The sequence below is a fragment of the Pseudopipra pipra genome, chromosome 8 (genome assembly GCF_036250125.1).
Source record: "Pseudopipra pipra isolate bDixPip1 chromosome 8, bDixPip1.hap1, whole genome shotgun sequence".
Classification (NCBI taxonomy): domain Eukaryota; kingdom Metazoa; phylum Chordata; class Aves; order Passeriformes; family Pipridae; genus Pseudopipra; species Pseudopipra pipra.
The window spans coordinates 29,274,735-29,298,934 of NC_087556.1; the positions used below are offsets into that span (position 1 = coordinate 29,274,735).

The 24,200-nt window shown below is 39.0% G+C and overlaps 1 protein-coding gene across 15 annotated transcripts in view; it reads right to left on the reverse strand.

The window, feature by feature from the left end:
• Positions 1–24,200, reverse strand: part of ABLIM1 (actin binding LIM protein 1) — a 201,083-nt gene that overhangs the window by 64,546 nt on the left and 112,337 nt on the right. For all 15 annotated transcript variants that reach the window (XM_064663410.1, XM_064663409.1, XM_064663405.1 and 12 more), the window contains exons 5-6: positions 12,152–12,278; positions 10,905–10,998 (exon numbers count right to left, since the gene is read on the reverse strand). In XM_064663410.1, coding sequence (XP_064519480.1) covers positions 10,905–10,998; positions 12,152–12,278 — 221 coding nt within the window. The remainder of the gene's footprint in view (positions 1–10,904; positions 10,999–12,151; positions 12,279–24,200) is intronic.

Consider the following 24,200-nt stretch of genomic DNA (forward strand, 5'->3'; position numbering starts at 1 on the left):
ACAGATTATTCTAATAGGGGAACATCTTATGTGTGAATTGGGCAGGGGATGTTTTTCCTATTAGTGACTAGAGCCCTTGTAGCAAACTGATCCTATTCTAAGTAGTCTGCTCTGGTAATGCTTTAAAAAGTCTACAGGACAAGTTTTATCCCTAATTAATTGCAGTGCTACCTGCTACCTTTGGAAACCTCTTCCAACAACAGGTCACAACAAACAGCAGATGACAACCTAGGAAAGGGACAGATTTTCTTCAAATATTTTTCTTCCCAGTCACTCCAGAGTCAGTTATGAGCCTGGATTTGACTACATCCAGACACTTCTCAGGAATCCTCATTTTGTAATTCTGGCCAAAGAGTTTACGTTACACTAAATCTAAAATGGAAACAACAAAGGCCATCAAGGTAATCAGTGGATAGGTAGTGCAGAAAAATACTTGCTTCTTTTTCAAACAGAACAACTTTGAATACATGTCAGACCACCAACACATGCTATACTAAAAGCAGTCCTTTTTGGCAGAAGTCCTTTTTTTTGTCCTATTTGTCAGTCTTCTAATTGCTGATACACGTGATTTCCCATTACAGCTGCAAAACTACACAAGTACATTTTTTAATCCTTGTTAGCATGAATATCCCATCAGAGTATGTTCTTCAGAGCCAAGCCCCAGGGATTTTCCTCCCTATTCTGTCTTCTTCAGCTCCATATAAAAATCAAGATTTCTATTCCAACATTATTACTGTAGTGATGACCAGGAAAGAGCTGATGGACATAAAGCAAAAATGGATATATAACAATATTTGCTGCCATTTGGTTTTCAATTGAGTAAAGGGTCTCCATGATTTTGCCTAAGGAGCAGTAGTTCAAGAGTGATGGTGAGATATATCTTCTTAAAGTTTTTTACTGCCTCAGTTTTTACTCTCCTCATTGCTAGGAAAAAAAGCATTTTCCAGCCAAGATGCAACTACTCTACAGAAGTAAAGTACTATTCTAAAGTAGTACTGTAAGCAACAGTAAATCCATCTTCATGCATAAAAAATCTCTCTCTCCAAATCCTACTTATAAAACTCAATTTCTTACCATTTTAACTTATATTCAAATGACTTATGACACTCACTTCAGTGACCTCTGCAAACCACAAAAAATCCCAGGCTAATTTCACAGATAGTTTAAATGCTGGAGTATCTGTGTTACTGGTGACAAAAAGGTGCATCTCTTGCTGTGTGCTATTTTTCCCTCTTAAAAAGAGGGCTTTGTAATAAATGTCATTCATCCCAGGTACCTATCCAAAGAACTATTACACCTGGATGATCTTCTAATGTAGCATGAACAAGTAATTAAAATCTACCCACCTTGTCCTCCAGGTGGTCATTTCAAACATTTAATCACCCATAAAATACTCATTTGATTGTATTTCTTCATCTGTAAAACACCTGGTCAGCAAAGACAGGTGTTAATTCTGTGGACTTCAAAGCCCCTGCAGATTCCAAACATATCTTTGGGGTTTGTATTTGTTTTTCTTTCTTTTTTTTTGTTTTTGTTTTCTTCCCCAGGAAAGCACCCTAACGAAGCAGATAAAAGGGGGAAGGGACTGAGTCCTCACAGAGCGCACGCTGGGCACAATACCAGGATGTAGCCTGTTACAAGCAGGTGACAGCTACAGACTTGCCCCAACAGGCTCTTCTCCACTTCTCAAGTTTCAAACATGTTATTGCTGCATTCTTCCCTACAATTACTTTTCATGGGAGATAGTCTAAGTCCTATCCTGGTCTTCTAAAGGTCAGTCGCAAACTCTTCACTCATAGGAAAACTTAAAGCAGGACTTAAAAATGACAAATCACAATCCTGCAAAAAGAACGAAAGGTAACTGGCTGAAATAATTTTATATTGCTGCAGAGTCTACTGTCACATTCCCCTATCACCACATCCCAACTGCCAGTGAGATTATGATGCTGGAGAAAATTCTGGTTTTAGTCTAAATTCTTTGGTGCAGGGATCATTATCAGTTTTATATCTCTGTTGTAGGTGATTGTGGCAGGTAGCACCAGCACAATGCAAAGTTTTAGAAGATGGGCAATGTGGACTACTAAATAAAAATAGAGTATTATGTTTTCCCTGAAGTAGTCTGATCCAAGAGCAGAGCAAGATGTGTTCTGCAGTGACAACGAAGCAACTCTTAATACAGCTACGTAACATGAACAATAAATTCATCCAGGTAAGTTACTCTTCTAAAAACTGGTATGTGTTCTGTGCAACTTTAAGACATGATAAAGCTACTTGTTTCAAGTGTCTGTTGTGTGTTACTGGAATATATGCAATGGCTATATATCACAAATGATGTTTATGGTGGCAAGAAACTTTATGCTACTATAAATGACGCTACTGAAATGTAATTTTTAAAGAATTTTGATCAATCTGCTGAAGTTTTTCAGTAATGTTTAGTGCAAGAAACACACCAGAGAATATATAAATCAGAAAGGTAGACACTAATGATGCTTTGCTAGGAAATACAGATCCTAATCAGCAACACTGTGGTCACAAAAGCAATTTATAGAGATAAGGGATAATTTTATAAGCACCTGCAAGATTTCACAAATCCCTTTGTGGCAATAAGGAAGCTTTAATAGGTTATTTTTTCAAATTACTTGTTACAACCTGCTCTTATTATTCACCATCTCTACATCCTCTTAACATTCCTCCCCTTTCTACTGATGTTCAAATTGACTGAAGGATGGTTTCCAAACCACTGCTGAGAAGTTAATGCCTTGTGATTATGCTGCCATAGCAACTAAACTTCTGTTAGGGCTCTGTCAACTTCAGATATTCTTTTGTCATCTGTATATATGAGGTCTTTCCCAACTACAGATACCCCTCCTGCCAAATACAATGTTTTGATGGAGGTGGAGGGGAAAAATCACAAAAAAATCCTGTTAGATTTTTATATCAAGTGACTTACGTTATTTTTCTGGAAGTATATTTATTCTAGATTTTTGATCCTGTGCATGGTGTGGTGTTCTTGGCAATTACAGTAGCATATTTTTCATCAGGAAAGGGTAGTCTAAAATGAAGTTAAATCTATGCTGCTACTCAGCTACACAGACAACCTGTCTGAACCACTCACCCATATCCTGAGTTATTATCAAACATTTCCCCATTTTTATGCAAACAAACCCCACATTATACAAAAAAACCCCCAAAAATCAGCTTTCTACATTGACTGATAAAACACCCTTCTCAGCAACAGGCAGGGAAACTGGAAACATACACTAACCTAATTTTTATGCAACAGGTCTGCAAAGTGATTAAAAAAGTCAGGAAACTATATCAAGAATTCTTTAAGAGAGAGGATTGTGTTGTTTCTCCATACATCAGCAATCAGTTACAATCAGAAACAGCCCAAGCTCTGTACCATTCTCCTCTCTTCCTGATATTTAAAAAACATATAAGCCGCACTCTCTTTATCTAATTTTAAAAAAATCCTTCTGGTGCACAGGAACAAAAGTACAAGTACCCTATTATGATCCCACTGGCTGCTATTCAGTCACATCACAAAGCTGCACTCCCCTCTCCTCCCCCCAGAAAGCCATCACCCCTTCCAGTTTGTATCCAATTTCACAGGAAGGCGTTTACCTTCTGACAATAATTTTTCAATCCAAGTCCATTCGCTCCTCAGCCCAGTGGGCAGAATTCCTCCACCTCCGTTCAGAGTCGAGCCCCAGCAGAGCGCGGTGCAGCCGGTGTGCGTGCTCACCGAACCAGCTCACAGAGAAGTGCCTGTAGCTGCACCCAGTCCTGAGCCTCACTCCTCCTCTGCTCCCACTCAGCCTCTCCTGCACACACCCACCAAAACAAGCAAATAACCCTCCCTGCGCGTTAAACCCACTCGGGCAGCAACTCGGCCATCCCATTCTGAAAAAGGAAAAGGGGGAAGAACACCAGCCCAGGCAGGGGCAGGACCATTTCTCATCACTTTTGTGTGTCACTATTTGATGTCGATACAGTTCAGAACATTTTTCCCTTGGGGAGAGGCATCTGCTGAGTATGAACTCAGTGCTCTCTTTCTCTAGAAGTTATTAAATATTACTTCCACAGCTTCTGAAGAATTTATACAGCCTCCTGAGTGTTAATATAGTTTTGTCAGAAACAGTTACAGTGAGATTGTATTCTAGCCCAATTCAGACTAAGGCAGGCAGGGTGCTGGGGCCACTTCTCACACTGGTACATGTCATATCCTATTTGCACATTTTGGAGCAAGATCACGCTTCAAATACACTCTAGGAACATTTTATGAGTTTTCAATGGGCCCTGTGCACTGACCCTATCTGATCTCTCACAGGTAATTTCCACAATTGAAAAGGTCCTGTGCTCTGCAGTAAATGCTGACTAAGAGGGCAAATGACCACAGCATGTGCTTCTGCTTTTTCTTATCATTTACCTGGGATGTTCAAGCAACCTGGTCATGTTTTCTCATTTATTCTAACAGCAGTAAAATTAAACACAAACAAAGCAAATCACAGAACTAACAAAGGATGCATTAAGCTCCGCTGCTGCTTCTCATATGCTTTGTGGCCTTTTCCCCTGGATTATTACAGTGTGTGAGGATGACAATGGATAACAGTGAGGATGACAACCAGGAGATAAAGGTTGCAAGCAAAGTCTCTCCGAAGTCTATAAGACACCCAAACCAGTAGTGCTATGAAAACAGAATGGTAATACATTCTTCAGGGATATTATTTTACTAAAACTTAAACATACCACCAAACCTGTTTGGATCCATCCTATCAACAGTCTTTGTTCAGTTCATTAATTGCTTCACTTATAAAAGTGTTTAGAATTTTTGTTCACATCAACCTGTATTACCAGTACAGGTTGCATCATTAAAATCCAGTAAATGACATATTTTGTGATACTTCCTGCATAACTGCTATGAAAACAGCCTTGCTAAATAAATGCTTCCTTCAGCAGAAGAATATATGCTAGTCTTTCATTTAACCTTTCTGAATGGAATTGAAATTAATCTGTTTGTTTTAAGAGATTCTCTGCATAGCTCCTCTATCTAGAAAGTGTTCTAAGAACCCAGACCAGATGCATGACTGTACTGAGGTACCTAACTAAATTCTGTCCTCTTTGCAGAGAAGGTTGATGTTTTCAGGTGAGCTATGAGCCTAAGTCTTCCTAAAATAGATGACTTAAACATACAGGCTACTGAGTTTCCTTGAAAGCCAATCAACTGAAGCATCTGAATGCTAATACTCACATGAGCGAAGCTGCTAATATGGGTAAGTGTTGCCAGAAAGCAACAGTTGAACAACATAGGCAGGCATGGTTCAAATAAATCATTTACAGTTCGTATGGGAACCAGCAAGGTTGTTCTGCCATCTGCCATTTATTTATTTATTTGGAAACAGACTCGTTCACATGGTAAGAATAAGCAGAAACTTCTATGAATCCCTCGCAGCACAGGTTTCTAAATCTAGCTCTGAAAACAACACTTGAAGAAACTGATAGGCACTGCTGGCTCACATGTTTTCCTTCTTAAATATGGATACAATTTTCTTAGACAAATGTAGCAGCTTTTGCCATTTGTTTGGTTTTTCCCTCCCACATTTATTGTTATTTCCTTCTAACTTCAGAAGTCAAGGTGTCTCAGAATTGACATCTTTCAGAGTTAGTTACAGCACAGATGAGGCATCTCAAAATTCTGGTAATTAAAGTAACAGTATCTACAAGTACTAAACCTCCTTCATGTTAAGTACCACATCTTAAATTACTACTCCTCTTTAAAATCAGGAGAAGCTCAGCATAAATTACAGTGTCACAAACATAGAACTTGACTTGACCTTGCTGGCTGAAATCAAGGGAACCTCCTGGTGCCCTGGCATTTCTCTTTTCAGGTCCATCTGTGAAAATGGCACTGTGCCACTGCTTACACGGCGAGGTGCAAGTTTCAACAGTGCACAGGAAGCAAACCCAGGGCAGGCAGCAGCCCCTCAGACCAGGAACTAGAGCTATGCACAGCAAGGAGAAATTACGCAATGGCTTTTTCTTTGCCAATTAATATTAAGTAGGTAGTATTATAAAAATAAATGGGTAATGTAGCAAGATGGTTGAGGGATTTGAGAGCAGATATATGCATCTCTGTCTCTAGATTATGAGATCAAATCCTGTTCATATCAGTTACAGCCAAAAAAAAGTGAAAATTGTAAGACCTCAATCTTATTCTCAAATTTTCTATTTGATTTCATGCAAAATATCTACCTGTTTCTGGCCTCATGTCTTTGTTCTGCAGAACTAAAAGAATTCTACTTAGAAGTTTTGTAAAACACTTTAGATAAACAAAGATGAAATCATGGATATAGGCATGATCCACCATTTTTTTAAGTCAATGGGAAGCTTTTTAATGATTTAAATTATTTTGAATTAAGTCCTGGAGGAATAGTTATATTGTGCATGAAAACTACATTAGACAAAAATTATTTAGGCCAACATCTTTCAAATTGCTAAATACACACTGAAGTTTACTTAGATTTGTGGAGTTGCACATCTACACAGAAATTTGCAGGATTATGCTTAGATAGACATCTTTCAAAGGGCAAGCCTGGAAGCTACGAAAGCCAAAGCTTAGTGAAAAGCTTTGTAGAAGCTCCTCACTCTCACTATGTGTTACTGCCTGCTAAAAATGTTTTTCACCAGTTAATGGGAAATGAGTAATTTTTCATAACTAAAGATTCCTTTCTGATGGAGAAATCCAAGGAAGAACACTGATCTCTGTTGCCTTGACAACATTTCCTGAAACACTCAAGTATTAAAGTATCCAGTATGCTCAAGAAAGTTGCAATATCTATTTCTCATTGGACGCTTACCACATTTATTGTGTTGCCATGCTCTTATCTGTCATCTGTGACTATTTGTCACAGAAAGTTACGTGCCAAATATTACATCAGAAATATCTGAGCTGACTTAAATGCACGTTATTTTTCTTGTGTATTTTCATGGCTATTGAAAGTTGTTAGATCTATGTCCTAGGGGAAAAAAAAAAGGCATTCTTCCATGATTTGTGGATATTACCAAAATAATAATATCTCTTTATAGTAATGCAGTTCTTAACTGAGCAGAGAGATCACCTCTACAGAGTGGCTGGAGGGAGTCAATCCTCTCAAGGCTTGAATCTAAAGGTTTGAGCCCAAACCTTGGCCTTTTTGACAGGCTTTGCTGAGGTGCTGACCAGGGGCACACCACAGCTGCTTCTGAGATGAAGACTCTTAGGTTCACATCAGGAGTGTGTATCTCTCTTGCTGGCTGCTCATTGTAGGAGACTGAAAGCCTGATTTTTCAGAAGTGCTAAAGATATACTGAGGGACAAAATGAGCAGGAGCTGCAAGTCTGAAGTGTTTCAAAAATCTCAACTTCTCTTTAAATTAAAAAGAAGTAGTATTTTACCAGTAAAATAGACAGCACCACCCTCTGTGAATCCATAGCTAAGTTTCATGCTTTCATTTCCCTTCAGTTTTTCTACAGGCTGTCTTAGATGTAATAAGAATAAGCAGAAAATAAAGCTGCACTACAAATGCTTACTGCTAATCACTTCTGATCCATTAGAGGGAAGTTTGTACAATGTACCAGATATTTCCCTCCAATCTCTTCTAATCATTTCTTTGGATGAACTGGATGAGACAGTATACTCTGCTTCTGATATAATGAATTATTTTATTGACAAAATTGAATATACTGATCGATATATTTACTGCAGGACATTTACTACAACTATTTTTATTATCAAAGGCAAAATACAAAGTGTTTTAAGTTTTTTTCTTACTGCATGTTAGTAGGTATAACTTGGGCTGGGCAGTCATAACCTCTACATAGACAATTCCTATAAATGTACTACTTCACACCTAGAATGTGGTTTCCTTCCCAATAGGGAAACAGCAGGACAAGAGACAACCTGCATGATATAAATCACCAAAAATCCTCAAATTTGCCAAAGGAACATTGCCAAAGAAAACAAAGAGGGAAGACAGTAATCATGTCTGGGATTCTCAATCTTCATCTAAATGAAAACTTCAGGTGTACTGAAAAGCTGTGGGTGATCTCCTGTACAGGATAAGGAGATTGTTAATTGTCCTGCCTCAAACAGGACTGCAGCCCTCTCTGAACTGTGGCATCCTGTTCTGTGAACTATCTTCTGCGGCCCCGTGGCTGCTTCTGATCCCTCATCTCCGTTATTACCAGAGGATTTATGTCATGCTCTGACCCCATCCTTTAGACTAACTTTTTTTGCCCAAAGGGGACACATGTGCTGACACAGGATTTTCTCATGCTAAGTTTTGATTTATTTTAGTCCTATTTAGAGGCATTAATCCTGCCCCTTTGGAACTGTGCATCTCTGATAGTCATGAGCCAAGAAACTAGCCTACAGTTCTGATAAACTCCTCTGATTATTGAATGTTAGCTGTCTTCTGAACTTTCAAGCACCACTTAAGGACATAAAGTATTTGGATGTATCTCCTGCATCTGCATTCCCTAATGATACCTGGAGAACACTAATCATGGACTATCCAGGCTGCTAATACATACTGTAATGCAGTTAAGCCAAAGTCTGAATAGCCTCCCTGAACACACAGCACTAATTTTTTTGGTGAAAATTTCTAAGGACTTGGCCAATCTACACGTTTCAGACACCAGTCAGCTTTCAAGAGCTGCAAGGTCTTAGAGGAGTTTGGGCTTAGTTACATACTGAGAACCACTGCTGCCCTCTACTGCAGTATTTTGGGTTATGTCTCTGATAATCGGTGAAAGCCACAAATATTCAAATAAAATTTCTAGTCTAAACAGAACCTATGTTTCCACTGGAAATAATGTTTCCATTATTGACAGGATCATTCAAAGGGTCTGTTTCTAATTCATCAGCAAATTCTGATTCTGCAGGGGCTATGTCAAATGGAAAAATCTTTATCTTTTTTTTTACCTGATTTTGACTCTTAGAACAGGTAGACACAAGAGGTTGGACATGTTTCATTGCTGCAGCAAAATCTTGTCTTATCTTCTGCTAATAAACAGTCATCAGAAGAGTAAGAACTATGGAGTGAGAAACTAAGCTTGGGGCCAAAATGACTGCATCAAAGTTCTGCCCAGGACACAATATCTCTGAAAACCCAAACTTTAGCTTAGAGTATCATGGACAGCCAAGTTCTAGCTCAGTTGAGCTAATCTTTCCTTATTCTTAATCTATCCAGTTCTGATGATCCCCTCAAAGATCTAGCTTTCTTCCTCACTGATGCTACGAAGAGTAACACCAGTGCAACCTTGCCATATTCACATCTACTACACAAAGGGCTCCAGATAGAAATAGCTTATTTTCCCCCAGCTTTCCACAGACTCCAATAATATTCTCTTTTATAATTTCCATCTCCATGCCTCTCAATAGGTTGCATTGCTTGTAGGTTAGAGCACCTATCTTAAAATAAAACACTTCAAATAATTTTAGAATTCTTTCTAAATTATTCTATGTTTCTCAATCTCACAAATCCAATTACTTCTCTCCTGCAGTGCTTCCTGCACTGGAATGCAACTATGGTGTCACCAATACATAACACTAAATTGCAAAACTCATCAGCAGACAAGAATAGATAAACAGATGGTAGCAGACCAGAAGAAGAAAGCCAGAAACATGTCTTCCTACTCAAGAGAAAACTCAGGCTGTTCTCAATAATTATCTGTATGGGTCTCCAAAGGAATTGGATACACATTGCAAAGAAGGCAGACTAAGACTCTGGCTAATGAAAGAACTGTACTTCCTTCTAGTATCATCATCATGGCTGGGCTTCGCGAACGAAGATTTGGGAAAGGTCTCTACCCACGTTTGTCACACGCAGTGACAAATGCACCAGGTGTCCATGTTCTGAGTATCTCATTGGTGGCCAGTTAATATTCTGAATGCTGTACCACAGAGACCTCCAGAACTAAACCACTTTATGTACAACCTGAAACTTCTCATATGAGGGCTGATGCAGACTTCTGTCTGTAGTAGATGGGACACAAAGAAGAGAACCTGTAACACATTCACTAGCTAATTCCAGCTGCTTTTATTTTTCGTAACATTTTTGGGTTTATTTTCAGTTATTCACTGAAAAACATACAGCCCAGCTCCAGACCTGAGCTCAAAGCTCATTGAACAGAGTTTCCTACAGGGAAAAGATAACAGTTTTGCTCCTCATGTCTCAGTGACAAGGTGAGAAGGAAGGTCCTCTGCATTTTGGCCTCTTAAACATTTCAGTAATGACACAGGGGGATCATGCAAAGTTCAAGGATTCCAGCTCAAAGGGGACTTATGACAGCCATGGGAGATGAAGATCAGCACTAACAATGAAAGATAAACATCTCTAAAAAGATTTGACTGGTTTCAATAAGAACATTGAGGACTCCAAATAAGAGTCAACAAAAGAAGTGGTTCAGATGGCTTCTGCCTTCTCATTTCTGAACATATAATTTACCTCTCCAGCACATTTCTCCCTCTCACCTTCTCTTCATTATTCAGATCATGTGTAAACCTCATGTTGCAAGCTTCAGGATACTTATGGTTGCCAAATACGTTTCCAGTTCTCAAATTATTCCTATAAATATATCATATCTGACACAGAATAAAGCAATGCAAATTGATCTGCAGACTTTGCAGATCACCATGAAAATAAAAAATTAGAAACCAAAGATCCACAGAAACTAGTGCAAGTAATTCTATATCACATATTTTTCCTGATGACTGCAGAACTAAACCACTCTCAAAATAAGCAACTTTGCTCTAAAATCAGCTGAAAAACCTTTCCTATGAGAATTTTTGTATTCTCTGCAGTTGCATGAGGACATAATGGGACATGGCCCAATTCTTAGACTCTAGTTTACAAAACACCTACCTCTAAGACTTTCCCAGTAATGAACTGGTGACATGCTTCACACTTGACTCCAAAAAGCACTTGGTAGTCCTTTTCACAATAAGGAGCACCATCTCTGAAAAAGAAAATCCACAAATTACAAACAACCTTTTAATAAACTGCTTACAGTGTAACTTACACTCTTCCTTTGTCTTCAGTCTGGAACTCCTACACACAGCAACAGGCAAATGGAGAGAGTTCAAGAGAAACAGTTTGTATTAGAAGAAAAAAAAAATCTTTCTCACTAGTGTCTCTCAGAATTATTCCTTAAATTCCCATCAAGAAAAGGCATCCAGTACAAACCACTAAAATAAATCATATTATTTAGAGCAGACTCTCTACACCTACAGGTGCAATTATAGGGAATCAGTGGGACTATGTCTGTGGGGATGAGAGGAGATCACAGTCTTTATCATAGGCAGGTAGTTTTTGTTCAGAAAAAAAATAATCTTTGGTAGTTTGCAAGGCTATAAGCCTGCTCTTAAGTGTAAGGTCATGTAGTTTTTTAGTATGAACGTGGAACATTAAGTAAAAGTGGAAACACTAGTCAGCCTAGGAGTATTTCTCAGATGCCAAATTTTTTTTTGAGAAATTACTAACACTACTTTTTATTAAATAGTATACACAGCTGAATGGCAGGTTTGTCAAACATATATTATTTTCTTATTTCTTCTCTTGTTATATGCTTGAAGGGGGGAAAAGAGACTGTATCTTCATTCCCTCTATTTTATTATTATACCACTTTTCCCCACTCTCTTTCTCTGTACTTTCTTCTGCTCAAAACCCCTTTCATTAGTTTCTTATACGGAGATGAGAAATACAGTGCCAGGTCAATCACATCATCAAGGTTACTCTATTTTCTAGCAAAGGTAGGAAGTGGACAGGTTCCTACTTTTTTTCCTTAAAATCACGTGTTGAAAAGCAAAATGGCACAACACTTTATCTGGTGAATACACAAAACATATGCAGCAATCCACCTAATCCTCTGCAGGAACACGGAGATATACCTCCTTTCATACTGGTTTTAAATACAGACTGCTATCATTCAACATCACCTTTCAGTTCCACTTGGCAGTTTACTTTCCCAACTCAGCTCTCACTGACAACAAAGATTTTGGTGCATATGGAAAGGAGGTCAAAACAGGATTCCAAAAACTGAACCTTGTTGCAAGCTCTTCTTTGTTTGCAGCTCGTGTCACAAGTTCAGAAGAGGTGCAGAGGTTACTCACTTGCTGATGTATTCCCCGGTTAGGACCTTCCCACAGGCCTTGCACTTAAAGCACCCCAGGTGCCACTGCTTATCCAGAGCTAGCAATGCTTGCCCATTTTTTATGTCTCTTCCACAGCCAGCACAATCTGCAAATAAACAAACAGATGCATTTGTTGTCAGCTACTTGGTTCATTAACCCTCATTAACCACCCACCCACCACAACACTTGGTAACCAAAGGGGAGAACTACACAGCAAACGTACATCTTTCTTTCCTCAAACCCTTCCTAGGTTCTGTATTAAAGATTCAGTCATACTCAGTAGAAGAGGGAAAGTATCTCTTCTGTCTTTCATGCTGTTTATGGTTCAAAGACTGCCTGGCAAGCACTGTACGGACTTTAGATTTTGTTAGGAACAAACTACAAAAATCATTACTGCAAAAAATTCCTATCTTCTAAAGCAATCTGTTTGTTTGTCAGTTTGCTTTTACCAAGATCCTGACTGCTGAATGGGGGCCGAGCAAGCACCACCAGGATGCTGCATGTCCCCGTGTGGTGGCAGCAGAGCCCCACGCGTCCGCCCAGCTCAGGGGCGGTGGCACATCTCGGCCAGGAACAGAGGAGACACCTTTTTCCAGGGAGGACCCAGGGCACGGGTAACAGCCATATGACAGCAGTGAAGGCTGCATGGAAGGGCATATTGTCTTCCACCTGCAGGTGTGGGTAACTGAAGTTCTCATGATCTCTAATGGGCATAAGGACTCTTGCTCAGGAATTTTGGTACTACCCCGGTAGTCAACACTCAGTTTTCACTGTGATTCTGAAGGACTCTTTGATGGTAAAATGCAAACCTGAAGCCAGGAGCACTGAATGCCCTCTGTCCCAGAGGATGTCACAATATCTCATGTTACATGAGAAATCTCTGGCTCAGCCCCAAGCTTCCATTCCTTTCTACTCAAATGTAAAATACTCAGAGATTTCCTGTTAAGGGGCAATCCAGCACATGGTAAGATTTGAAGAGACTGATGTAGCAGACAGCACTGAACTGCAAGGGTTGTGCTACAGCTTCTGTGCCCAGCCTCAGGGCACAGAGGGACTGAGGGAGGGGAAGGCCTGGAAGCCCAGTGAAGCAGAAAGGGAATGCCCATCAGCTGAGGCACACATGGAAGCCACACAGGAGACAGCCTGGAACAAGGGATTTTCCGTATTTTATTATCCCCAAACTCAGTGTTCCTTTGGTTAATCTAACATCCTCTCTACATGCCTGAAATATCAACAAATGGCAACGAATGGAGACAAATAGAACAGAACCTTTAAAGCTCAGGCAGGAGGGAAAAGATCATCCTGACTCCACTGGCTCAAGCTGACTGAACAGATACAGCCTGAAAACCTTCATCTCCTCATGGATTTATGGCCCAGGCAACCCCATGCCTTGAAAAAGGGCAAGTCTAAGTTTTATTATCACAACTTGTAAAGAGAGGAGAGTCAGTCCTTTTGACTACAGGGCCTGACTTTTGTTTGTTGGATAATGGGCCAAGAGAGCCCCAAATATTTGCTGCACATTCCTGCTATCCAGGTCATCATTTTCAGCATGTCCCTCTTTCTATCAGCATTCTTTTTCTTCTCAAATCCCTTAAAAAAAGAAGGGAAGGGGACTAAGCACCGTGGTATCTCGTGATAAAATGCAAGTCACAGACTTGTTGACATGACTTGGACTTGAAAAGCAACCCTGAGATGTCCTAATACCAGGACTTTTCTCTAGAGGACATATGTTACAAATTGAAATCATGAAATGACAAGGAGTGACACCATGTAATGGATCCCTCTGCTCTGCCGTGACAGCTCAAGGCTCCATGCCATCCTGTAATGACAGCAAAGGCTGGAACAGGTCACTAAGGGAGGCTCTGGAATTTCCAGCATAGGGGTGAGGAAGGGACAAACACGTGTCAGGGTGGCTTTGGTACACTGCTCTTGGCTTTCGTTTTGGGAGGATACCACATGACCTCTCAAGGTCCATTCCAGCCCACATTTTCTTATGCTAAATCTAAAGCATGCATCATGTCTTCAACTGTGACAACAAATGAGATCTTTCCTCAGTCTCAGTGGGTGCTGAACTGCAGTTTTAAAAACAGCACCCATTTCTCAGCTTCCAAGCACTAGTGCTTCTTCCTAGTGTGCCAGCTTCCACAGCCCTGACCTGGGGTCCTGCCAAACTGTGATACACTCCCTGTTACATATTCCCTCAAAAAATCTGCTGTATTGTCCATGCTTTTTTTCATTTTTATCCAAAAAGCTTCCGTGAAGCTGAAATTTCTCAGAAATGGAATCAACAAAGAGATTTTTGAAGCACTTCATTTTGTTTCTAACTGAATTTCTGAGGCAGTGAGAATAGAAAAACTGCCTTACGCAAACAGTCTACCTAGTCCAGTATCTTGATCTTTAGTGATGCCAAGACCATTTAGATGGAGGAAGTAGGGACCTATGAAGTACCTCTGCTTAATTGCTTCTTTGTAAGCCAAAGGCACAGTAAAGTAAGTCTTAGCACCAGACTTAATTTTGTGCTCATGTTTAATACAAGGGGTTGATAACATCCTTTTATTATTCTTTAGCAACAATGACATCTACTTACTCTTTCTGGGTTCCTTGAAGTGTTTTGCAAAAGAAAATTAACATCATTTCCATTCTGCTAATATGAGAGACACATTGAATGTCTAGAATCAAAGTAAACTAATAGCCCATTTCTGTCGTATTAGGCTGAGATGGCTTTTAAATAAACCTGATCTTAATTCCGGCAAAACTGTGGGGTATATACATGAAAAGCTAGCAATTATCATTATCTCCTAAAATAGAAAGGAAATAGGGCTGAGCTGGGCTAAGAAAAGACCATTTGTTCATCCAAATTCTACAAATAAAAGCTATTATGATCTCAGGCCTGCATGAGGCACATTTAAGCCTTTGGCTGGATGTCATCAGCACACAGTGCATGCAGGCAGGATCTCAGTATCACATTCAGCACAATCTGCATCAGTCTAACCTATAACCAGCACATGCTGCAAATAAAAAGGCCATGAGGTAAAAATAGTGGTCCCCAACCATATGCCAGAGCAGACTAAAAAAATCTGAAAACCCCTCCTGAAATTTTGTACAATGGTTCCCACCATGGTTCTCTCTGGCGCCATACCTGGGTCCAACAGACTGCACCCCCTGACCTTGAGCTTTCTTATGTTTTCTTTTTGCAATATAACCTGGATTCTTCCCTACTCCCATTCCCTGCAAATCCCTGTATTCAGCTGTGCCGAGATAACGAAGAGGAGGAGGTGGAAAGTGCAGAGTACCGGTTAAAATGCAGAGTGAGCAGCACAGCTCCTCCATGCACTTATATCTCTGTCATATTTGACGTGTCCAGGTACAAAAGCAAATGCCTGGACAAAATGGCTGTGGTGTGGAATCAGCCAGCCCAAAAGCATGGAAAAGTAGGGGGACCGGGTATGGCACTATAATATGATGAATGATCAAGATTGCCACACTTCAAACACCTTAAGTGGCCTCACTAAAAAGATGCAGGCCAGGGCGAGCTGCCACCTATGACACCTTGTTTGTAAAGATATGAGAAAATGGCTTTCCCTTTTTAGCATCTGCATCACCCCAGACATCCAGGAGTGAAGCATCCTGCACAGCAACCCATTCGTCACTGTCTAAATTAAGCAGTGGATTGTCTGCCTTTGCCTCCCTCCCCTGCTCTCAGCCAATAGTGCACAGGTGGGCTCAGAGCTGACACAGCTGGATTAACCCTCAGCACACAGCATAGGGTTTTACCCGCTCCCATTTGGATAGTTTTGAAAATTTAATAGCAAATGTATCTTTATCCCATATTCTCTGCTCACCCCATATAATTTATGAAAGAGAAATCACCTCTACCTGTTTTGTCCTAACGAACATGGTTATGCAAAGTCACGTGAATGATTTCACCAACTCTGCTCCACGCAGGCTTAGCCCTGTGAACAGAGCTAATAGCAGTCTGACTTAATGATGAATAATTGAGTCACCAAAAAGTTCCTTGCAATCCTCATGACCATTAGTAGCATATGTCTAGATAAAGGTTGAAGCTGCCACAACCCCTACGAGTCACTGGTATTTTGTACTGGTTACACTCCTTTTGTAACTATTTCCCCTCCCTATAAAACACAAATACATTAATTTTATAAAGATAACACCACCAGGCTTCTGCTCTGAAACAGGTAAAGCAGGGCAGAATTGGGGGGGATTTTTATTATTATTTTAATTTTTAAAAGGAACGACAAGTTTTCATTGGAGTTATACAAAAATATATTGCCAAACCTAGCTGGACCCAGAGCGAGTGATTTGGAAATGAAGAAAGAGGCAAATATTATCACTGGAGTCAAGGTCAAGAAATCTCTAATTATAAATAGCTCCTAATCACCTTGAAAAACAACTTATATCCCAGTAATTCTTCTGTGGCAGTTTGAAGGTTGTGCAATTATAATTTCTCATAGCGGTAGGAAGGCCAGAGTTTTTCCTCAGTCATCCTTTAACCACAGGTCAGGCAATGCCTTCTAAAGCTTTGTTTTAAAATTAAAAGGTTTGATGATATCATGCAGGCTTTTCCAGATCATCAAGATATTTCTGTCAAAGCTAAAAATACAAACTCACTACGTTTACAGTATGATAAATGTTTTCAAAGCTTAAAGCATAACCATTTAGACATCAGGACAGTGATGAGTTCTGGAAATCAGAGAAGGACACACATATATTGGGAATTTTACATGCAGGATTTAAATCTGAGTATGTAACTCAATAAATCTGCTGCCAAACCCCTCCTCTTTGCCAGTGCAAGGATGGGAAATGTTTTTCAGACAAATTCACTACAACCCTTTTGCTGAAGGCAAAACAAACCCATGCGGGCAGGCTTGTACTCATGAAATCTAACAATAAGAGGCTGGGTGCATACAATGGAGGGAAATAAATGTCCCATGGGAAATGGAGTATAGCTTTGACAGTTTATTATAAATGGCAAGTTGGGAAAAACTGATATTTTTAAAACAAATTGTTAAAGAAAATAGAATTATTTTAGTTGATTAAATATGGAAAGAAATCACAATGGCATGAACTGGCAACCTGTGCTTGCAATACAAGTTCCTGTAGCCACCTGAGTGCCCTTGACTTGCCTTTTTAAGAAACAGGCTAATATACATCTTGGATGTATCATTAGACCAGTCACTAGTGGTGTCCCTCAGGGTTCAGTGTTGGGCCCAGTTCTGTTTAATATCTTTACTGATGATCTAAGCTATGCTGGAGGGGGAGTTAGTTTGGACATTAGGAAGAATTTTTTCACAGAAAGGGTGATTACATTTCAGAATGGCCTGCCCAGGGAAGCAGTGGAGTCACTGTCTCTGGAGGTGTTTAAGGAAAGACTGGACATGGCACTCAGTGCCATGGTCTGGTTGATATGGTGGTGTTGGGTCACAGGTTGGACTCGATGATCTCAGAGGTATTTTCCAACTTAACAGATTCTGTGATTTGTGTAAATTGCTCTTTCATCATCTGATTTAATTTAAAGTGATTCAGAAAGATGAATGCTTTTCCCCAACTTCAGTTTTGTAACGTGACATAATTTTATCAGAGGAGTTTTTCATTTTTCCCCTCAGTATTGATGTAAGCATTTGTGTTAGTCTTCTACACAGGAAAAGGAAAGGATATTTCCCTTATTTCCACATCTTTCTATACCTCCTTCCCAAAGGAGGCCAAACCAATTGACCTTTTAACCTCTTACTCTTGCAAACTGTCCCTGCAAGAAACAAACCACCAAGGTGGCCTTCTTCCATAACATTAACCCCAGTCCCTTCTTCAACCCAGTCTTTCATACATGAAAACAAAATGGTGAATTAAACAAGAGGAGGAAGAAAGAGCAAATGTGTTACAAACTATCTAAGAGAAGAGCTTTTAATTGTCCTATAAAAGGAAGATAAAATTTTGGAGTATTTTCCCAGCTTAGCACGTGCAGATCCTCAGCTGTAAAACTACTCTGAAGGATAAACAATGGCCAGGTACATCTAAGCTGTTACCCTGTCATTTCTTTTACCACACTTCAGTACTCAGGTAATTCCAGCTGAATTCAAAGTCATGATTCCAACTCACAGTACCCCAAGGGAATTACTCCATTAGCTCAGAGCTTATTGTTTAATACCCAGCTCATGGGCAGCACATTGTGTCTCTTCATCTGCAGACTATTTTGGATAATTTTCAATTGTTACTCTTGGCAAATTAGCAATTCCAACAGGGTACAACCCTCCAAAAATAGGAATGAAACTTATGACAACTTTTAGGAAGGTTTTTATGCCCCCGATAACCCATGGCAAACTAAGGTCTAGCTAACAGCTAATTCACTTTTCACATTCTTTTTAAGTAACCTCTGATTCCTGACTTACTACCTGGCAGGCTTTCTGGACATGACAATTCCCAGATACTCTTATCTCTCGTGATCTCCTCTCTAGTTGTGTTTTCCAAGCTAGTGATGCCTCCTCATGTAACACCCATTTACTGACCTATTCCTTGCACCTCCCCCAGAACTTTCTTTGGAATTAGCTTTTGATTAGCACTCCTCTGGTAAAAGCTAAAGAGACTGGCATGTTTTGATTTCCAAGTTCAAGCTGAGGTTACACTTGGACAAACAAGAACCGATACTTATTTAGTACACTTGTGTGGTCTATTCACAATTGTTTCTGCCCAATTTACATGTAACACAAAAGCAAACGAAAGAAACGGGCAAACTGGGCTGAAAACACCTTCCTGAAAACCAGTAATTTTTGAGAAGGAATTTTCTGAAAGACTTGTAAATCAGAAACTTCCTGCCCTGCCACAACTATATTCTCAATACAGTTGCTGCTCTATCACCCTGAAGTTAGTCTTTAACAAAGCTGCTGCACCTCCAGAGAAGGATCTAAGGCAATTTATAAAGCAGCAGTGAAGATACCAGTCCTTGTAAAGTAAGGAATAACTGAGCAAATGGAGGCCACTTGAGTAATTTAGCCATTTTTAGGAAACATAAGCGAGGACTAAAATTAATCCAAGAAAGCAATTCAAATGATGAAAATGCCTCAAAAATTGCAGACATTCTTCAAAAGAATAATTCATCTTGGAACAATCATACAAATATCTCAGTGTCATTGGAAGAGCTGCATATTCTTAGGCACAATCTAATGGCTTTTGCCAGAAAGGAACTGTGCTTGGGTTTGCATCATTTCTCTGAACTTTATATCACATCATGCATGTTGATTTGCTTCTTTTATTCTTATAAAGGGGGTCATGGTAAAATTTTAGAACCACTGTAAGCTCAATATATTAAATCATAAATGTAGTTGCCCTGCAAGGCTATTACAATCAAATTTAGATTAAAGTAAGGAGAATTAAATAGTGATACTGAAAAAAAGAAAGGATTTAATCTAAAATCAGAATTTAAAATCTTAATTTTAATTAAATCAAAGTTAAAAATCCAAATGGTCTCTGAAAACACAGAGAATAAACTTGCTTTCATCACCTGATGAAAAAAACTTCCTTTTCCTATCTCTGAAAAAAATCAGGTATGATAAGATCTACCACTATTCAAATTTTTAAGGACATGGTGATCCTAAGGAAATAGTTCTATAAGCTACAGAACCTTGAAAAATCATCAGTTTCAGAATTAAATTATATTTTAATTAATTTATGTTCTTCATGTGTCTAGCAGATGTCAGACAGTTTCTAAAATTTAAAAAAATCCACAATCATACATTATGCGTTCTAAATAAATTTTCAACTTCCATTCAAATACAACTTGATATAAATCATGAGCAAAAGTAGTTGTTAGGGAAAAATACAGATGTTAAAGAATATGATGAATTTATGCAGAGGTATATTAATTTATGTGTGTACAGATATGAAGTTTCCTCATGTTTATCAATTAGTATTTTATAATTAAAAATCTAAATGTAAACCAAGGTTACAATCAGTCAATCTAATCAAGGCTTCCTGGGTTCTTAGACAAACCATAATTAAAATCAATGATTTAAATCGCAATGTTTGAAATCAATCCACAATGATGTCTGTGTTATGACTTTATTCTATGGTAACTTAAAAAAAAAAAAAAAAAAGTAGTATAGGACAACATGAGCCCCTTCTGGCAAATTCACAAAAACCTCAACTGAATCTCCAGTACCTAAACACAGGCTTGAATGCCACAGAGATACGTAAGTGCCTCTGTATCTTTAGCAGATAAGCCAAGAATAAAATGAGAAAATCTTCATGTTACAGCACAAAGAAAATATGAAACCCTTAAGGTTCAAAATTATACACAGGATTTTAAAAATTTAAAATTTTAAAAATGCATGTTCACACTCGAAACTGTTGGGCCTGTCTAAGTTCCCCAGGGCATTCACTGAAGTTTATGGATATTGTGGGTGCATATCCCTTAAGGCAAAACTGAGCTCAGTGTCTCACAGACCAAGCCTATCTACATCTGTGCCAAGTACTTGTACAATACCTATACACTATGTAGCTTTGACACAGCGTGAAACTGTAGAATATTTCCTAAGAATAAGCTCAAAATCATGTGTTGGATGTTGTTCAATACCCTTTAAAGCTAAAAATCACTGCAGATAGCTTGCTTACAAACAGCCAGCCAACTTTCCCCTTCACTTTTGAAGTCTTCCCTATGGAACTGAAGGAGTTTTCAGACAGCTCAGAAAAAAAAGGCTAAAGAACAAAATACTGAAAAATGAGTCAAATGTGGCTGAACAGTTACAAATCCAAGCTGCAGACCTTTTCCAAGAGCTATAATTAAAAGGAATTTTGTACCCATTTTAGCTAATTTCTGATGGAGAAATCTGTGATGCTTATAAATCAGCTCTGACATTATTTCTGAATGCTGGCAACGATCATCTATATTTTTATCTAATGAAAGGACAGTTATGTCCTGAATATGGAACTGCATTAAGAATTAGACAGCCTTTAAAGGAGGACTGCAAAGTAAATTTGCTTCTTCTCCATTTTGACGCTCTGTTGTTTCAAAAACAACCTCACTTTCCTGCCACTGTCTGAGCAGTGGGTAAAAGATGACTCCTATTTTTTCCTGCCCACCTTCAACAGGTATGGTATGTTGGCTCTGTTCTACTTCATTATTACCAGAAACCTTGTTGGGAGTTTCAGATATTCACTGGGAGCTTTACCAACTTCATCATTTTTGAAGAGATACGGCTATTGAATAATTAACAAAGATATCTTTCTCCCACAGGTTCGTTAAGCATTAAGCTAATTATTTATATCACAATAGAGCAAAGAACCCCAGTTGCGAGCCAGAATCGAACTGTGTTAGACTCTGTACTGATAGGCATGAAAGCATTTGTCCCAAAGAACTGACATTCTTTGAACCAGAACATAATGTACAAAACAGACAAGGACAAACATACAAAACAGTAATGTGAAATCCCCACGTGGACACCGGCTGGCTGGGGAACAGCTGCACCAAAGATTATTCATGCACATGTAACACTGGCCAGTTTGAAAACTCTGGTCCACGCCTTGGCTGTACTGTAATGATATTAACTCACAGGAGAGACTGTTACAAAGAAAGGGAAGTCGAAATATCTTCCCTGTTCTTCTTTCCAAATCCATCACTGGGTACTTCTGCATGTACAGGACACAAGTATCTATTTCACTGAAGAAGAAACAACTCTGGAAGCCTGTGCCACCATTTTAAAGGTGACTTTTTCAAATAAAAACTCCTGTTAGGTGATTGTAATGCTCCAGTTTCTTTTGGATAAGGAGGTTTGTCCTATCCTTCTAGGAAGCTCACTTTTCATTTGAAATGCAATTTCTTAACTAGTTCATGCACATCACTAAAAAGGCTCAACCCTTCAGCAAAAAGATAATTAAAAATAACTAAAACTTCTGTACCAGCAACCAGATAAGGAACCAACAGAGAAAGGGCTCAACTTCAAGTAGAGGTAATGTAACACATTTATTACTGAAGTGCTTATGCTGAAAATAGTGAAGTGAAATGAAGGAAAAAAAAAATCTCTGTTTGAGGAAGAGGGAAATGTATTAAACTGTGTTCAAAGACGTAGTCTCTTCAGGATTTCACAGATGATGCCTGAGCCAGAGGACTGCTGGCTCAAGTTCCACCAGCACAGACCACTGGCACCACCTCACGTGCCTGTCCCCAGTGTGTGGATCTCTGTATGGCTGCTCTGCTCTCAGATGCACTTTTTAAGACACATCTTGTGTGTTACAAGAAGAAATGCAAGCCAGTGTGGTACTTTTTAAAAATGAAGGTCTGACTAAACTAGAGAATTTTATATTCAAATGTCTGCACCAGGTCATCTACCAGCTGCCTCGATGAGAATTCACTGATAAAATGCCCTAATGGAGGGCATTTTATCTCCACGTGGAGATTTCATGTTACTGTTTTGTATGTTTGTCCCTTTCTGTTTTGTATCAAAGAGGGTAATCTGTAAATGTGGCCAGTCTAGTTGCCTCTGTTCAACATGCTAATGCTAATAAAAATCATGAGAGTGTGCACCCCCAGTCACTCCTCATCTGATCACTGGGGAATAAAATAGTTTGAGATGCTGGGGGCTGGAAAGATGTATTGTAAAGGTCCCCCTGCTCTTTCACAAGTACCTAACCGTAACACAGATGAATAACAAGGATTTAGGCAGACTTTAGGTTCTTCGATTTCTTCTTACACAAGTTAAAATCACACCAATTTTCTAATTTTTATGACTTTAGTGTTCATAAGACTCAGGCAAAAGTGCAATATTTAAGACTGCATCATCTAAGCACCAGACCATTGTCAATTTGCTTATAACCACTACATACTACTAAGCTAAGGCAGCATGATTTTTTTCATTTTGCTGGTAGAAACAAACCCTTGAAATTTAAGTACCTAGCCTGATACATAAAACATATATATAAAAAATAGAAGCTACACTCAGAATTCCCAGATCCAAGGGAAGTAACCACCAGATAATCACTCCTCTGACAACATGGAAACAATAAACCATGAATCCCCAAACAACATAAAATAAAACCAAAAAATTACAACAAAAACATTAAAATTTTTACTTTGACTCTTCTTCACTCTAAATCACAGCACGGAATTAGGGGCAAAAAATGCATAATTTGCAGATTTTTATAGGTGACCTTCAAACCCAGTCCACTGAATATGCAACACAAAATGCTGAGGGACGGTGAAATGAGAGTTTCAGGTATGGAACAGACATATAATACAGGTGATCTTAATTAAAAGAAGGTAAAACAGAGGAGGTGAGGAAGCAGGACACCCATCACCAAATAGCCATGCAGGTTAGTTGCAGTTTTGACTAAAATTTAGAAATAATAGATGCCTGCACAACTGCTTTTCTGGAAAGACAATGGGAACCTTAAACATGTTAGCATGTGGCTAGAACACAACAGAAAGCAGAAAAAGCCTAAGACACTACAAACCAGGCAATCGTGATGCTGCATACAAAACCTGGACACTGTTTAAAAGATAAATATCAATCACTGGGATACATTATTGCATTACTCCTTTGTTGGGCCCCAAAGAAAATAACTATATGTCTCTGACAGAATCTTGAAAACCTTGAACTATCCAAGCCATCAACACCACGCTTTTAATCAGTGTTATCTGGTTGTCCCCTGTTTCTGTGCTGCTCTACAACTGTCCCAGTCACTTTGCTTTACAGATCACATCTCATTTACCAAGCTGTCATATGAAATAAAACAAGAACAAAGCCAAACACCACACATTTCATTTGTCTGCAGAGTTATTTACTGGTATTTGGTATTAGATTCTGTGCTGAATGAATGAAGATCCCAAAGTCTATGTACATCTAACTGTGTCTAAGGAACAGGTCTGTGCAAATTATAAATTAAGATTACTCTATAGCATCTGTATACTGAGAGAGACTGTCTTAGAATAAAAAAAGGAGTCACTGAAATGGTTCTCCAAGAAAATAACTATAATTATTCCAGGTGATATGTGTGCAGTGAAAGAAACATATTATTAATGTAA